The following is a 17,658-nucleotide window of genomic DNA, read 5'->3' on the forward strand; positions in this document are numbered from 1 at the left end:
CTGATGCTTCAAAAAGATGATTGCATTGGCAGCAACCTTCGGCAGGGCTGGAGAGGGCCGAGAGTCTCCCAGTCATCTATGTCTGCCCTGGGGTATTTCTTGGAGAGCCACTTACTTTTCCTTTGGGAGGCAATTGACAACTGGCCTTTATTAGTGAAGTCTGCATGGGCTCACCTGCCACCTACTGGTGAGAATGTTTACCGTCAACGTAACAGTCCCTCATTGTGAAACCACAGACTCCCTTTTATGTATTTATTATTATTTTATTATTACTTAAGTTTATCTATTTAAGAGGCAGAGGGGTGGAGAGAGAATCTCAAGCAGGCACCGCGCTATCAGCCCAGAGCCCGATGTGCGGTGTGATCTCACAAATCCGGAGATCAGGACCTGAGCCGAAATCGACAGTCTGGCGCTTAACCAACTGAGCCACCTAGGTGCCCCAGACTCCCATCCATTTAAATGCCCCAACGCTTCAGGGAATTTCAACTTTTTTTTCCCCTTGAAAAGCAAAATGTATCAGCATTTGAGAATTAAAGTGATAAAAATCAACTTGATTGGTTCTCTGTCCACATGGAATTCACAAATAAGATTTTGTAATGAAGCTGTTACTGAATACATAGCTAGCTTACTGTGTTCTCTGCTCTGCTCTGATGTCTCCAATACTGATTGTGACTAATAGTTTCACACAGCTGGGATGGTTCTAGTCATTTTATTATTTAAAAAAAAATTTTTTTTCAACGTTTATTTATTTTGGGACAGAGAGAGACAGAGCATGAACGGGGGAGGGGCAGAGAGAGAGGGAGACACAGAATCGGAAACAGGCTCCAGGCTCTGAGCCACCAGCCCAGAGCCTGACGCGGGGCTCGAACTCACGGACCGCGAGATCGTGACCTGGCTGAAGTCGGACGCTTAACCGACTGCGCCACCCAGGTTCTAGTCATTTTAATGAAACTTTTTGTAGCGATTCCAAGTGGATCAATGCTGAGCATCAAAGAACACACGAGTTTTTTGTAATGTGCAGACATTTCTCCCTATCTGAAACACAACAAAATGTCACCTTGTGTTCTTGAATAAACTAATAAACACAAGGTGGGATTTAACCTCGGTGTAAATTCCTAGGTGTCTACTCCGGAGTCTTTGAACAGAAGTCCAACAACCAGCATACCAGACTGCCGAGGAACAAAGAGCAAATACGTAATAGCGACTCCGAAACAAATAGTGGCTCAGAGTGAATGAAAAGGACCACAAGATAGTTTGTTTTTTTTTTCTTCAGCATTTATTTTGAATTTTCATTTTTGGATAACCAAGCAGCTCTTTAAGGAGAATGCACAGAAGAGTCATTCTGGCACTTTTGGATAGTACATACGATTTCTGTAATAGTCACATTCACTTGCTCAGTCCATACTCTGTGTCTGGTGAGCAAGGTCAGCCCATAGGATTCCCGAGTTAATACATAACCGTATATACAAACAGCCAATGAAACCATAATGGTGGCTAGTGGCCAAAGGGACGGAGGAGGGCAGGGGATCTCTAAAGTGTCCTCTAGTCTACCTTAGCTCAACAGAATTCACGTCACACATGGGCACTAGAGAGAACACTGCGTTGAAATGAGAATTCGGAGCAGAAACGGGCATTTGGCAGCATGCAGCTTAAAGAAAAGGGGTATCATTTAATAACTTTATAAAATCCAGGCAGTTCAATGAAAGGAGTTAAGGAAAAAAACAAAACAACAACAACAAGAAGAAAAGGTGAGGGGACTGCTGTTGTCACTGTAAAAAAGGCACTTGGAGTTAATGGGACCAGAATTGAAGGGCTCTCAGCTGATAAAAAACTTCAGTACGATTTCATTAAAAGGCTTGTTTAAGAGATGACACTCAGGAGTTCACGAAAAGAGACACCGAAATAAACCGTCGAGAAGCAGAACAGATGAAAACCAACAAATAAAATCTTTCACAACCAAGTTGTGTGTGTGTGTGTGTGTGTGTGTGTGTGTGTGTGTGTTTCCTAAAGCAAACCCGAAACGAAAGCTAACCAAAGCAAAAACACCTAAGCAAACCAAGAGCACGAAGCAGCGGTGCATAGCTTTCCTTTGAGATAACGCATACCTCGAGACACTAAGTGCTACGCTAATTTCCCAATGATAACGTCACAGGAGCATTATCGTGATAAAATGGATTCAAGCAATGTGAAAAGAGTCTCATCTGTTCCTAGAATCTGAGGGAGAACTGAGGTTATCAGCAGAGCTGAGCGACATCACTCGTGGTTTCTCAGTGTCCTGGGATGGGGGTGGGGGTGGGGGTGGGGCGGGGGGGAGGCGCGTCCCAGACGCAGGAGCCACATTCAGACACTCCTGTTCAGCCATCTCCCTGGCGGTGAGGCGTCCACGAACATCATCCGGTAACTTTAATTCCGTTCTAACATGTACACAGTGAAGCGTGATGCAGCTTAAGTCCGCTTCCACGGCTGCCGCTGCTCTACCTCCTCCACGAACGAGTAAACGCTTCCCTAAGGAAAGAATTTTTGGCAATTCTTATTATGTTCCGCCGACGGGTGGCGCTGTGACAGCTCACTTCATGTTAAACGCCATCAGGGGTCTCTCTTCCCGCTTCTGCCAGGGGCTCTTCTTGTCCTCTCCTTGGTCCTCCTCGTCTTCCTCTTCGTCGTCCTCCTGGGCCGATCTCCTCTGCTCCGGGCTGGCTAGCGGCTCCGGGGGGACGTCCGAAGTTCGTTTTGTCGTCTCCTCCTGCAGGCTGGGCAGCTGGCCGCCGCTTCTCCGGCCGGAGCCATCCAACAAGCAGCGCAGGGCACTGTCCTCGGGGGTACAGACGGTGGTGCCGCACTCGCTGCCGCTTTGGTCCATGTCGTCCAGGTACACGAGCTGCGTGTAGGAGGTGCTGTCTGCGGCCCGCGGCTCTTTCTGCGGATGCTCCTGGACGGCCGGGTGGTTCTGTGCGAGGGACAAGGGGTCTCCTCTTCCCTTCCGGGCAGATTTTGGTTCATTCATATCCACGCCAGAATCCAAACTGGCATCATTGCTTCCGTTCCTTCCGGCTCTTTGGAGATCAATGTAGGAATGTCTAACGTGCGCATTGGACCTGCCGTCCAGGGAGACGAACCACGCCCGGGGGTGTGGGAGCGGCTTCCCACCCCCAAGTTCCATCAGAGCCTTCTCGGTCAGGAGCTGGACCTCGCTGTTCATCTGAGCCAAGGCCGCATCGTTCAGGGAGGCCGGGATGGAGAGGGACTCTGACATGGACGCGCCTTGCGGGGTCCACTCCCGGGCGCCTGCATCCTGCAAGTGCTGCTGGGAGATGGCCTGGCAGGACAGGGGCTGCGCTTGGATCTGGGAGGAGGGGTGCGGGAAGATCCCCGCGTGAGGGCTGGAGAGCTCAGCCTGCAGTCTTTCGATCTCCAGCTGCTGGTCGGCTGGAACGACCAGGGGCTGGCCCACATAGGAGTGGTCCCCGGGGAGTTTCATATAGTGCGCGGGGATGACCAAGGCAGGTAATACCTTTCTGTAAACGCTGTCGTTGACCTGGTCAACGGAACTACAGCAGATCAACTGGCCGGGCCGCGGAAAGGACGTGGGTCTCTCCAGGTGGTCCACTGACCGGGACATCATACACTCAGTAGGCCTGCGGTCCAGCAGCTGTTCCTTTTCGGGAGATGAAGGCGTGGGGTACATGTGTTCCTGAATGGTGAGTTTGCTTCCCGTGGAAATATGGTTAGCGGAGGCCTGGCCGTCTCTGTCTTGCTTTTCAAACAGGGGCTGCGAGAGCATGGCATTGTAGCTCCTCCTGTACTCGCTGTTGCCAGGGGACTCACGGCCTTCTCTTTCCACAGATTTCCTGGACTTTAAGGGGAAAATCTCCACGGACTTACGATACTCTTTTCCCAACGTCCCACTTGGTGTCAGGTTATCGAAGGAGATTTGGCTTTTGTCCTCTTCCTTGTGGGAGAGAAGTTCCTCCCGCGAGCTGAACTCTTGCGAGGTGCTGTAGGAAAGCTTTAGCATGGGGGTGTGCATGTCTGCTTCTCCGTTGGAAGACATCATTTCTAAATGGACCCCGCTCATCAGCTCCTTTGGCCCAGGGGCGTCCGGGCGGCCGTGGCCGGTGACAGAGAGCGGGCCGGGGAATTCTGACTCCCGACGTGAAAACAGCAAGTTGATGTGAGACATGGAAGTTGACTGATCTCTTTTGGAGCTCTCGAGGGCCGTCGGAAGTTGGAGTTTTCTGTGGTGCTGACGAGGTTTCAAGCATTTCCGCCTGCGATCAAAGATAAAAATCCAAACCCAACGGTTAAAGATTCTCATAGTGGTAGAAGGTTCCAAGCAAGATCCTAATTCTCAATTTCCACAGGAAGAAACAAAACAACAACTACTCAGCAGCCAGAAGCCTTCTCACCCCACACCCGCAGCCTTATTTTGATTCAGAGCAGCGCAATCTGCAGATTTCACCTTCAGGGTTTTAGACGTACAGCCGAGTTATTCGTTCAAAAGCGGTTACCCAAGAGTCGACAGCAAACATTCTCACAAACCGAAAAGACGAGGCATCAAAATAAAGAATTTTAGTTCTGCTTTGTCCTTGAGAATATCGTCTCTTAATCAGTGTTTAGGAATATTCTGAACGAATCATGACAACCGTCAAACTTAAAAAAAAGGAAGAAATAAGAACTCCCCTTGTGAGCAACCTCATAAACAGCATGCCCCCCACATCCTGTTCATTTGTTTGCAACTTTAAGGACAAATGTTTTAGTTCTTAGAGATTTTTTTCATGAGAAAAAAAGGACCTTGATTCAGAAAAAGAAAAAAAAAAAAGACCTCAATATCAATGCCTGCGCAAGAAATTCCAAATTAAAAAAGATATTGCCAAAAAGGTAAAACTTTACCTGCAATAATATAAAAGGAGACACAGCAGAACCAAAAGTATGAAAGCCATCCCTCCTAAAATGGCCAAAAGAAACACCGTGTGATACGTGGTAATGTCCTGTGTGGCAACGGGACCTAGAAGGTCAGAAAAGGGCATTTTAGATTGCAGAAAACCTTGAAGGGATAAGAGGGATAATTAGCTGAGAGCGTATGTTCTTCCTCTTCCTGGCTGGGGTGCGGAGCAGGGGCCAGAGGCAAACACCCTTTGGATGATGTGCTTACAGATCACTGTAATTTCTCTCAATGACAAGGGATTACCACGACCGTCACCGTCACCGGAACAGCTGTGGCCGGGAGCAGCATGAACACCCAAACACTCCATGTGGTGCTAAGGGTCCCTCCTTAGCCCAGAAGAGAGCTGCACTTGCAGCAGGTTCAGCATTCTAAATACATGATCTTTTAATACAAGAAAATGGATGCATGATAACATAATGAGAGAGACTCTTAGACGAGAGATGGCTTGAATATCTGGGGATTTTATACTGCAGGAGAAAAAAAAAAAACCCACAAGATTTTATTCTCACTTTCCCTGGATAATTATTACTATGTGGAGAGCCCTTTGCTTAAATGAACAGTTAAAATGTATGATATAAAATCGGCTAGGACTTACAAAAAAAAAAAAGTCCACAGCTTATTATGGTCTTTCAAGTGTTTCTAAAACGCCTTCCATTTGTAAAAATAAAGTCTTCCTCTACAATGCCTCTTCAAAATTGCTAACCGTATGTGGCCACAGACCTCCTTCAGAATTTACAAAGTATCAGAGATAAATATATTTTCTTTTTAATTTAAAGAAATTAATATAATTTCTTTAATATTTCAATGTTAAGAATCCCAAGGCAAAGTTTATGTTCAATACTAATAAGAATCTATCTTAATGCACTGACAACAGATCGACAGCAACAACAAAAATCTCCCCTATTTATAACATTTGGGGACATACTGGTGTCCAAGCATCGAAGGAAGGGGTGTGGTTTTATGTTATGTCAGATTAGCATGGTTATAATTACTACATACCACAGGTACCCATTTACTTACTGATTCTCGATATCTTAAGGGACAGATTTCTTCAAAAATCTTTGGAAGCAGACCACTTAAGAGCTAGATAAACCCAAAGAGGTTTACTAATTTTTGAAAATTGTGACATGACTTAAGCTGAAAAAGCTAACACCATTCTCTGCCAAACATAATTCACTTCAGTGGGGGAGTGTGGAGTTAATATGCCCCAAAGTTGGAAAAACAATTGACAACTGTATACTCCATTCATCATTCAGAGAAACCTTTTTTTTTTTTTTTTTTTTTTTTTTTTTTTTTTTACCCAGAGACAACCCCCATGGACCTAGGCAATGCCTTGGCAGGAATCACCAAAAATCCAGGGTACACATAAAAATCATTTCCAAATAATTCAAGTTCTGTCCTTTAAGTACTTAAAATGTTATTATCTCAACTTCTGCCAATGGAACACTCTATAAAATTTACAGCTGTACTCAATTTCCTTCTTAACTGGAGAATGAAAGAAAAAACCCTAACTATTTTCTTGTTGGTTTTGGGCTCATGAAGGCACAGCATCTTTGTAATTTGTTTTAATAAAGGGGATGGCTGTGAGGTTACTAATATATGTGTCTGTACATTAAATGCCATCAGGGCTCTGTCATATACGCTCTTTATAGATTTTTGTCTCTTCCTTCACTGCTCGGAAGGGTTGGCAGACCTATACCAAGCCGTTCTTTCTCCCCTCTTTACAAAGCATCTATTAATCTGTGGCATGATGGGCAAACTGAGAATCACAGTTGTCTGAAAGATATCTAAATTTTTTGTAATGTTTATTAATTTTTGACAGAGACAGAATGCGAGAGGGGGAGGGGCAGAGAGAGAGGGAGACACAGAATCCGAAGCAGGCTCCAGGCTCTGAGCTGTCAGCACAGAACCTGACATGGGGCTTGAGCCCACGAACCGTGAGATCATGACCTGAGCCAAGTCGGTGCTCAACCGACTGAGCCACCCATGTGCCCCCAAAATATATCTAAAATGAGAGTTAACTGTAATGCATGGGCTTTATGGCCTCTACTTGGGTACTTGAGGAATTTCTTTTCTTTCCTTCTTTACTCTTACTCATAGTCTAGATATTTGTGATTTGGAGCCTGGGGCATTTTTGTACCTGGTTCGTGCCTATATTGCTACAAGAACGCTATCACAAAGGGAAACACAGAATTCCCTTTGTGAAATGGGAAATCAACATTTTCTCAGTCTGGGGCCAATTTCTCAGCACCTCCATCAAATCCGCTACTATGGGAATGTGAGTGTCATTCCAGTGACAATTCCACTGCTAAAATATCTTGGACTCCCATTTTGGAACTGCCTTCATGATGAGAGACAGCTTTTAATCATAGCATATTTCTGACCTGGCTCAATTACCTACTTTACTCACCAGACCAGGATGTGCATGACTTTTAGAAGCGTCTAACAAGAATCAAAGGGACCCTCGGAGCATAAAGATTTGCCAGCAATGAAAACGTTTCACTAATGAAGGCAGTCCCAGTGATACAGATTCTAAAGGCATTTTGAGTGACAGAAGCCATGACTGGAAAGAATTCTCTGAAGATGACTATTTTAAGAAACAATTCTAGAATGTTCCTTGGGATAAATTAGGGCATATAGGTTAAAACTTTTTTTTAAGTCATGCTTTAAAAAGTATGAGTTAATTCACGTATCCTAAGTAGAGATGATTATTGTTTTAGACACAAAGCAAACTGGTTTGTTTCTGAACCTTCAGGAAAGGCCAAAACAAGCTTTTTGCCCCAAGAAAGCTCCAGTGGTGACTGTGTTAGCCTGTCTAAGGAGTGCCCTTCCCCACATGTTCTCTTACAACAGCCCACAGCTGTTTCAGGAATTAGGGAGGAGGTCTAAACCGCCCCCATGGGCTTTAGATTAGGAATTCCCTATGGCAGCTGTCTGAACAAAACAGATACAAGACAGGAGTATGTTCTGTGCATTACTGTTATCCTAGACGGGAGAGTCGCAACCAGAACTCCCCCACCCCCACAAAATACCTTAGTTTCATCATTTGGACTTTTAACCATTTTTTTTTTTTTAAGTAATCTCTACACCCAACGTGGGGCTCGAACTCATGGCCCTCAGATCAAGAGTCACATGCTCTACCCATTGAGCTGGCCAGGCGCCCCTTTCTACCATTTTTGAGTAAGATGAGGTCTCGCTGCTGAAGTAATTTTCCAAAGCATACTTAGCCTGAACCCTCAAAGAACTCAACGCCCATCATCGCAGGTGCTGGCTTCGTGTTACCTGGGTTGGGAGGAGACATGGCTGCCACCCAGTACCCCAGCTGAGGGGCAATGTACGTCCACGTCCGCTGGCTACCTTCCTGGTGCACGAGGCCCAGACCACTCTTCAGCCACGTTCCTGTGGGGTGCAGAAAAAACTTGAGCTGGACACACACTACACCCCTATTTAGGGCTTACACATATTGTACCGTAAATGTCATCTTTGTAACACAGTAGGTAGCCAAGACAGTCCAGATGTCATCTAAGGACTGCATACACCTTTCCATAGATTCTTTTCAACTTCTTTCAGGGGTGAGGGAAAGTTTGATTTTTTTCTTGCTTTTCTGATTAATTTATTTTCAACAACTTTCTCAAACATCCCTGCTTCCAAGCTCAGATAATTCTACCCAAAAGCTTTGGAGTTTAGAAGTAGAAGAAAGGTAGCAAGGTAAGCGTTGGGGGGAGTAGAAAGAAGGCGGTGGGGAGAAATCCAGAACCGTTTCTACTCTTCTTTCTCAAGCCAATAAGCAAATTTCCTATCCCAGATTATACACTCGGTTACATCAGAATTACTTAGGAAAGTTTAAAAAAAATATATAGACTTCTTGGTCTTATTTTTGCAAATTCTAGCCTAGTAAACCTGGCTTAGGAGAGTATTTTAAAAAGTTTCCAGTTGCTTCTGATGCTGGGAAACACCAGATATGTCCAGGTCTGAACTTTCTTTCAGTTATTAATTGGTAGTTAACGTTAATGAGCACCTCTTACGTACAGGCTGGTCACAGCAGATGCGTCTTATACACATTATAATTCTCACAGCACCGCCACAGAGTAGGACTCGTTTTCTTTTTGGACAAGGACTGGGGAGACTGGGGAGGTATGGAACTCTTCTAAGGGCCCTCAGGGGTAGCGAGCAGAGCAGGAGCAGACCTATGCCTGTCTCTCTGTCCTCAGGGCAGGATCTGATCTACCCTGTTGCATTCTTCTATAAACTGTCCCAACAGTTCGTGACGTTTTCACTTTTTAAGTTTTCCAGACACAGACCTGTTGCCTGGCCCACCTGCCGAGCACCTTGCTTTGAGGCCCGTGATGGCGGCCGGCAGCAGAAGACAAATGGAGAGTGCTGGCCAGGCCCCCCAGCAGGACAGGCACCCGCCCAGCCCACCAGTGTAGACACCTCAGTCAAATTGCTTCGCAGGGCTCCTCCTGCCTCGAGGCCCACGCGCTCCACCGCTCGGCCTGCTCCCATAATCCCCACTACCTGAAATGGCCTTGTGTGTAACTGTGTCCACTCGAGGCCTAAATGCACCAACCGTGCACCAACCATTCTCCCCTCTGGTTCCCAAACCCTTGCCCTTCCCGTGCACACACGTCACTGAGGTGGCAACAGCGGATTGTTCTCCGTTGAAGAAGGAAACAATATTTGGCGGTGCTTCTACAGCCTACCAGTTGCCATAGCAACACTGAAATGCAGTGGGTGGAAAGGAGCCGGTGGCAAAGCCTCCAATCTTGCTCGCCTCCTCCACTGCTCAGACGTCAAACAAAGGAGGAAGAAGGGAGAGGCTAGGCGTCAGGAGGCGCCTTGCACTGTCTGACCTTCCCAAGCGACAGGCTGCATCACGGCTGGAGATGATTTCCATTCCCATTAGACAAGAGGAATACAAATGGGAAAGTTTCTAAAGTGAGTGTGAGGATAAGGATGCCCAGTTCAGATTCATTTGCTGAAGAACACCCAGCCCAGAGATGATTTAGTTACTTAGAGCATCGCTCCGTTCTACAGAGCGTTACAAACAGAACCAAAGGCCCAAAATGGTGTCACTTAGGGGAAGGCCCCCGGTCGGTACACCGAGACTGGATACCCAAACTAACTGCAGTTTCAATTGCACAGGCACGTAACCTTTAACCAGACAACATGAATTTCCTGGTCAGTACCAGGGAATTTACTAATTGACCCCTTCTGTTCCCCTTCAGAGGGCAACCTTGCCCAAACAATGTATTCCTTGCTAATGAAATCCATTCTTCTTTTATTAATGCCCCTCTCCCTGCTTTTAAAAAAGTTTTTTTTTAATGTTTATTATTTTTGAGAGAGCTAGAGAGAGAGAGACAGAGCATGAGTGGGGTAGGGGCAGAGAGAAAGGGAGACACAGAAACAGAAGCAGGCTCAGCTGTCAGCACAGAGCCTGACGCGGGGCTTGAACCCACAGACTGTGAGATCATGACCTGAGCTGAAGTCGGAGGCTTCACCGACTGAGCCGCCCAGGCGCCCCCGCCCCTCTCCCTGCTTTTAAAAACCTTTCTCTTGTTTAGCTCAGCAGACCTCCCCTCTACTTGCTAGATGGGATGCTGCCTGATTCATGAATCATTTAATAAAGTCAATTAGGTATTCAAATTTACTCTGCTGAATTTTGTTTTTTAACAAGAGCTGCTGAGGAAGTGGAAAACATAGGACATTTGACACATTCAGCTAAAGACTTTCCCTATTTGGTAAGAAAGCTTCTCTGAAGGTAGAGAGCCGGCTGTTGGTGACCGGTTCCGGTTTTCCGCTTGGGGATCCCACGCTGCTGGGCCCCTGCCCTGACTTCCACACCCCACCCCACTCCCCTGGCTGTCCCCACAACACGGCCCCGCCAGGATCTCCGCCTCAGCCAGGAGGTGGCGTGCACTCTTTGGTCTGCGGTTTTCCCCAGGTGGGGTTCTTGAGTCACTGCTGCTCTTCAGATGGAGTGGATACCATGTCAGGCTGAAGGGGACCCACGTGGAAGGACCTGAAGCTCACGGGTCCTGATTGCTGCTCCTTCAAACCGCCTAACTCGACTGCGAAGTTGCTTCTGCCTTCTCCGACACAAGCACATCAACTGCAGAAACGCTTCTAAAATCCCTCCGAGCTATACCCCACCTCTGGTCCAGCCCGGACGGCCCCCGCCTGGCAGCGGTGGTGGTGACGATGGCCACAGCCAGCAAGGCCGGTGACTGGAGAATATGCTTTGGGAGCACAGGGAGGGTAGAGAAGGCTTCCGGATGAGTCAAGTTTCGAAGAATTGGCACCTGGGGGTGGGGGTGAGGAGGGGAGGAGGAGGAGGAGAAAGAGGAGGAGGAGGAGGAGGAGGAGGAGGAGGAGGAGGAAACAGTGTGCAGGAAGGCACACAGGGTAGTGGGCTTGGAAGATGCTTTGGATGGGGTGCAGGTGGGGGTCGGGTTGGCGGGGCATAAGGGATGGGCTGGAAAGGAGTTTGCTGTCTGCCCGGGAAGGGCTGGGAAGGGCTTCTAGGGCCATTAAAAATGGTACGGAGGTTTCTCAAAAAGTTAACAATAGAACTACTCTAAGATCCAGTAATTGCACGACTGGGATATTTACTCCCCAAACAGAAAAACATTATTTCAAATGATACACACACCCCTGTTTATTGCAGCATTATTTACAACAGGCAAGATGTGGAAGCAGCCCAACTGTCCATCAACAGATGAATGGATAAAGAGGAAGTGATATATACACAATGGAATATTACTCAGCCATAAAAAAGACTGAAATCTTGCCATTTGCAACAACGTGGATGGAGCCAGACAGTATCATGCTAAGTGAAATAAGGCAGTCCGAAAAAGACAAATATCATATGATTTCACTCACATGTGGAATTGAAGAACCAAAACAAATGAACAAAGGGAAAAAGAGAGGAAGAGACAAACCACGAAACAGATTCTCTTTTTCTTCCTCATTTTATTTTAGAGAGAGAGAGAGGGAGAGAGCACATGAACAGGGGAGAGGGGCAGAGGGGGAGAGAGAGAGAGACTCTTAAGAGCCTCCACACGGAGCGCAGAGCCAGACAGCAGGCTCAATCTCATGACGCTGGGATCATGACCTGAGCAAAATCAAGAATCAGACGCTCAACAGACTGAGCCACCCAGGCGCCCCAAGAAACAGACTCTTCCATAGAGAATAAACTGCTGGTTACCAGAGGGGAGGTGGGTGGGGGGATGGGTTAAATAGGTAATGGGGATTAAGGAGTGCACTTGTCATGACGGGTGCTGGGTGACCTATGGAAGTGCTGAATCGCCACACTGTACACCAGAAACGAATGTGACACTGTGTGTTAACTAACTGGAATTAACATAAAGAACTTAATAAAGAAGAAGAAAGAAATGGAGGCCACTGGGCCCTGTAAATGGAGGCACGGTGTGGTCAGAACTCTCCTCCCCACCCGCCCCTCCCCCATCCCCACAGCCCCTGAGCTCCTCAAACACCAGCACGCAGTGTGCACTTCACCCAAGTCCGTGGCTTTGCTGGCAACTGCGGCTCTGATCTCACAAGGTCTTTCTTTCTTTCAACACTTATTTATATTTGAGAGGAGGGGGAGGGGCGGTGAGAGGAAGACAGAGGATCCAAGCAGACTCCTCCCTGTAAGCACGGAGCCCGAGGCGGGGCTCGAACTCATGAACCGTGAGATCATGAGCCGAAATCAGGAGTCGGACGCTTAACTGACTGAGCCACCCAGGCGCCCCTCACACGGTTTTTCTCTCTTCCAGAAATCTACCCATCTTTCAAGATTCAAGTCATGTCATGTGCTTATCCCGAGTCCTTCCGGAACTCAAGGATCTTCCTTGTCCTCGTCCTCCTGGGACACGTGTCACTGCATCTGTTTTCCAAATCACATGTTGCCTCAGTCGCCAACGTCTGGCCTCCTCTGTCAGACCGTAGCCTCCGTGAGTTTGGGCCTGGTCCTATATTCCTTTTGTCTTCTCAGCACCAAGAAATCTCCTTGGCGTACCAGCTGAACAGTACTCGAGAACGAGTGAAAAGCCCAGCAGGCAACCCAAAAAGTCGTGTCGGGTGACCTTCTGTGAAAAGCTGGGTGTGGTCATCAGGAAAGGGATCCTTACAGAAGTGTGCTGAAATTCAAACGTAAGGGAACAAAGCCAGCGGGGAAAGAGGCATTTATTTTGGCCTACGTTGCCTGCAAAACGTACATGTCTTCAGCGACTAAAGGGTGACACTATCTCAGGACTCAACAATCATGCTGTTATTGGCAAAAGCCATTTCCAAGCTTTCTGTGTTTGGTGGGAGGAAGTCAGCGGCGGGGAATAGAATTACCGAGCTGTGCACTGGAGCATATGCTTCTCGTTAGGGTGAGATCCTGGTGCTGCGGGATGAGGGCGACCTCCCCACCTGAGGAGCCAACACGCATGGGAAGAGATTCTTGTGCTCGCCGGCCGGGAGCCGGGGATACTGGACGGCAGAGCAGACAGACCTCTGTGAAGTCTCTTCTGTTCCATGAGGCCACGGGAGCTCGGCACCTGCGACCAGGGTGCCAAGGGTGGGGATACCGCCAGTCTGGGCGGGGGGGTCTCAGGCGCTGCTCAGACAGAACCGGGAGGGCCTGGGTTGCTCCTGCGGTGTGGACAGAGGAAAGCTCCAGCTGCCTGATCTCCAGCCTGCCCACCTGCCTCCTGGATGGGGCAGCGTCTGTGGTCCGGACACAGAGAAGCCTCTAATGTCCCAAAAGCAGCCCAGCACGGCTGCTTCCTTAGACCCACTTCACGCCTCTGCTTCTCTTTCTCCTATTCCTTCCAGCCCCTTCCCGCCACTTCCCGTGCAGGCCTTGCTAGACTCAGGGTCCTCTTCACAAGCGGGCAGTCGAGGCAGCCGCTGGGACATGCACCGGGTCAAGGCGGGTCACCTGGTGAAGGTGTGCAGGCGGGCACCTGGGATTTCTCCCGTCCCACCCCACTGGCCCAGCCAGGCGGCCACCTGCTCCACGCACAGCTGCTAATGCACCGAGCAGCTGGCCAGCTGTTAAGTGGGTCTGTTGGGAGCAGGCTGGCGGCTCTGGGCGCCTCTCTGCTGTGACTGAGGTCTGTGGCACGTCGATCACTGGGGACTCTGTGGGTGAAACTTATATAGTAACCCCTCTAGCATCACCAAGGAACGAAATTCTGCATTACTGAAACTTCTAGGTCGGTAGTTTTCAAATAGTTTTCTAAAGTATTTGAACTCTCTCCCTTTGATGAAATCTTATGTAGAAATTTATATATAAAAGATAGAAGATAAGCTTTCTGCATGAAGATGAAGAGAACACCACCTCTCCCCCTTCCCCCCCCCCCCCCCCCCCCCCGCCCGGACACTGCCCATCGTGGCAACCCCAGGACATCTCCTGAACAGGGCCTGGAAGTTCTTCTTCTATACAACTTGGGTTTCATTTCCCAAAATTTGAAATCGAAGTTTTACAAATAGTCTAAAAAAGTACCATTTACATGCCTTATAAAATTGAATATAAGGGGCACGTGGGTGGCTCAGTTGGTTAAGTGTCCGACCCTTAATTTCAGCTCAGGTTGGGATCTCACAGTTTGTGAGATCGAGCCCTGCATTGGGCTCTCGCTGACAATGCGGAGCCTGCCTAGGATTCTCTGTCTCCCCCTTTCTCTGCTCCTCCCCCCCAAATAAATAAATACATTTTAATTGCCAGCTTATACTATAATATGTATTCGTAGCTGAACATTAAATACATCAATCAATAGGCAATTTCAAAAAATAAAATAAAATTGAATACAATTTTGATTTTTCACAATAACTCAGGGCCATGATCACGATCAACTACAATGCTAGCTTCTCAAATATTGATGCCCCATCCGAATTTGGCTCAGGTCATGATCTCATGGTTTGTGAGTTCGAGTCCCGTGTCGGACACTGTGCTGACAGCTCAGAGCCTGGAGCCTGCTTTAGATTCTGTGTCTCCCTCTGCCCCTCCCCTGCTTGCACTCTGTCTCTCTCTCTCAAAAATAAACATTACATTAAAAAAAATATATCATGCCCTTAGGTCCCAGCTGAGGACTGTACTTGTTTGCTCCTACGTTAGATACACCCTCCCATGTTGTCTCTCCCTCCCTCCTGGTTCCTCCTTCCTTTCCTTCTTCCCTCCCTTCCTAAATGCTATCAGTGTTTCTGTTATCAGATCTTCTCCCTCACCATCAAGACCCCCAACATCTATACTGGGGCGGTCTCCTATCCAGAACTACACGACCCACCTTAGTCAAATTGTATCCGAGTAACGTCCACAGGTAGTTTGAGGGACTGGGGAACAGAACCAATTATCCAACATTGGTGTTCTAATCCAAGTTCAGTATTTCTTTCCTTCGACACTACACCCTCAGATCAGTTTTTGTCTGAATTATCATTTTCTAGAATTAAACCTTGCACAATAGAAAAGATTTAGAGATATTTTCAGGAATAAATACTTTGTTGAAAAGTCATTCTAATCTTTTTTTTTTTTTCCCCAACGTTTATTTATTTTTGGGACAGAGAGAGACAGAGCATGAACAGGGGAGGGGCAGAGAGAGAGGGAGACACAGAATCGGAAACAGACTCCAGGCTCCGAGCCATCAGCCCAGAGCCTGACGCGGGGCTCGAACTCACGGACCGCGAGATCGTGACCTGGCTGAAGTCGGACGCTTAACCGACTGCGCCACCCAGGCGCCCCGAAAAGTCATTCTAATCTTTAAAAAATGAGTTCGTTATGTATTCAGCTGGCAAGGTTCACCGCGCGTAAAGCACGGTGAGTTCTTAATTTGGAAGCTATGCTTAACCACAAAGATTATTACACACAGTTATTGACAGGCAGAAAAAGACATGCCTTCCGCTCGTCTGTAAGATCTGATGGGCTCTCTTAGCAATCACCCAGGGTGCCTTCTTGCTATGTTCCCAAGCAGTAATGAAATCAGTCTTTATTTGCAAAATATAAAGAAAAGGGAGTTAAAGGGTGCCTGGGTGGCTCAGTTGGTTGAACGTCTGACTCTTGATTTCGGCTCAGGTCATGATTTCACGAGCCCCCACGTCGCGAGGAGCCTGCTTGGGATTTTCTCCCTCTCTCTCTGCCCCTCCCTTATGCATACGTGTGCCTATGCTCGCTCTCTCTCTCTCAAAATAAATAATTATTAAAAAAAAGGCAAGTGAGTTAAAAAGTGTAACAAATGGCTATCAAAAGGGAAAAGAACCCTGAAACACGAGAAAAGGGCTCAAACCACGTCTTGTTTGAATACAACCCGTAGGGCTCAGACTTCCCTCTCTCCCCTTGCCTGCTATGTGTACTGTCCTCTGCCCGCAAGTCCCTATTCTAGCAGCCATGCCAACTCACCTCAGCGTTTGGAAACAAGCATCAAGGAGCGCTTGTTTTTATTAGGAGCGCTACTGATTTTGCAAAGGAAACTGCAAATGAAAGCCCACAACTTCACTAGTTACGAGTTGAAGCCGGCGCCTTGCGCATTAGGCAGTGCACAGGGACACAAGTCATTGCACTTACGGTGAGGTACTGTCACTGCGTCAGACCTCGGAACCCGGGGCAGAAGAAAAGCCAGGCATATGAAGGGCCAACTGATCACACGGATGGCTTCTCCAGCGTAACATAACCCTGAATGTGAATTCTAGCTCTGCCACCGCGTGAACTTGGGCATCTCGAGGCCGGCACAGCAGTGGGGCCTGAAGGGCGCTGGTGAGACCTTTCAGCCCTGAGAGCGATCCTGGGGCTGTTTCACGTGGCTTTCGTCGTGGAAACGAGAAACGGCTCATCAGTCACGTACTTGTAGTCGGGTGTTCTACTTCGTGCAATTGCACAAATATGTCAATTGACATATTCTAATTGATCTGTGTCTCTTGAAAGAGACCGGAGTGAATTCTATCGGGTCTGTAAGCTGGCACTCGTGAAGAAATCCCACAGTCCCTCCGAAAACCCACCTCAGAGAAGTTCTATTGGTCAAAAGGTGAGTATTGAATACCCACGCTGCCAAATAGCTATTTATACTCTTCCACCTACATTTTCACCATGAGATATCTGGGAACATTTATGGTGAGAGGTGAGACACACGTACGTGTGACACAAGCGTGAATTTCCTGGTAGGAACACATGGCCGTCTTGCCCCTCAGCTGCTGGCCGCGGCCAGTAATCCTCTCACTCGAGCTGTGGTAGCTCTTCCACAGCCTTCAGCATGGTGGGGGCACTGGCTCTTCTCAGAAGAATCTTCTTTTTCTTTCTTCCTTTTTTTTTTTTGAGAACAATTTCTTAAGAAGTAGGTACCTTTCAGATCCCTAGCAAGTGCCGCTGCTTATTGCTAGTTTGTTTGTTTTTTTTTTAATTTTTAGAGAGAGAGAACATGCAAGGGGCGGGGGGAAGAAGGGCAAAGGAAGAGGGAGAGAGAATCTTAAGCAGGCTCCGCATTCAGTGTGGAGCCCGATGTGGGGCTCGATTCCACAACCCTGGGATCATGACCTGAGCCGGAATCAAGAGTCAGATGCTCAACTGACTGAGCCACCCAGGCGCCCCTTTATTGCCAGTTTTGATCACAGGGTCTTTCCTGATCCCCGAATATGCTGGATTTCTCTAGAATCCAAATCCTTTACTTTTCAGGGCTTTAGTTTGCATTATCTAAGGCTATCACCTCTACTATACTTTTCTACATATAGCATAGAAGTAT

The 17,658-nt window shown here is 47.7% G+C and overlaps 1 protein-coding gene across 1 annotated transcript in view; it reads right to left on the reverse strand.

Annotated features, from left to right (window-relative positions):
- Nucleotides 1-2,288: 2,288 nt before the first annotated feature.
- FAM171A1 (family with sequence similarity 171 member A1) overlaps nt 2,289-17,658 on the reverse strand; it is a 134,018-nt gene continuing 118,648 nt past the window's right edge. The window contains 3 exon segments of the mRNA XM_030322201.1: nt 2,289-4,268; nt 4,891-5,005; nt 8,228-8,344. Of these exon segments, the coding sequence (XP_030178061.1) occupies nt 2,567-4,268; nt 4,891-5,005; nt 8,228-8,344 (1,934 nt within the window). The 3' untranslated portion in view covers nt 2,289-2,566.

Source organism: Lynx canadensis, chromosome B4 (genome assembly GCF_007474595.2).
Source record: "Lynx canadensis isolate LIC74 chromosome B4, mLynCan4.pri.v2, whole genome shotgun sequence".
In the NCBI taxonomy this organism is placed as follows: Eukaryota; Metazoa; Chordata; class Mammalia; order Carnivora; family Felidae; genus Lynx; species Lynx canadensis.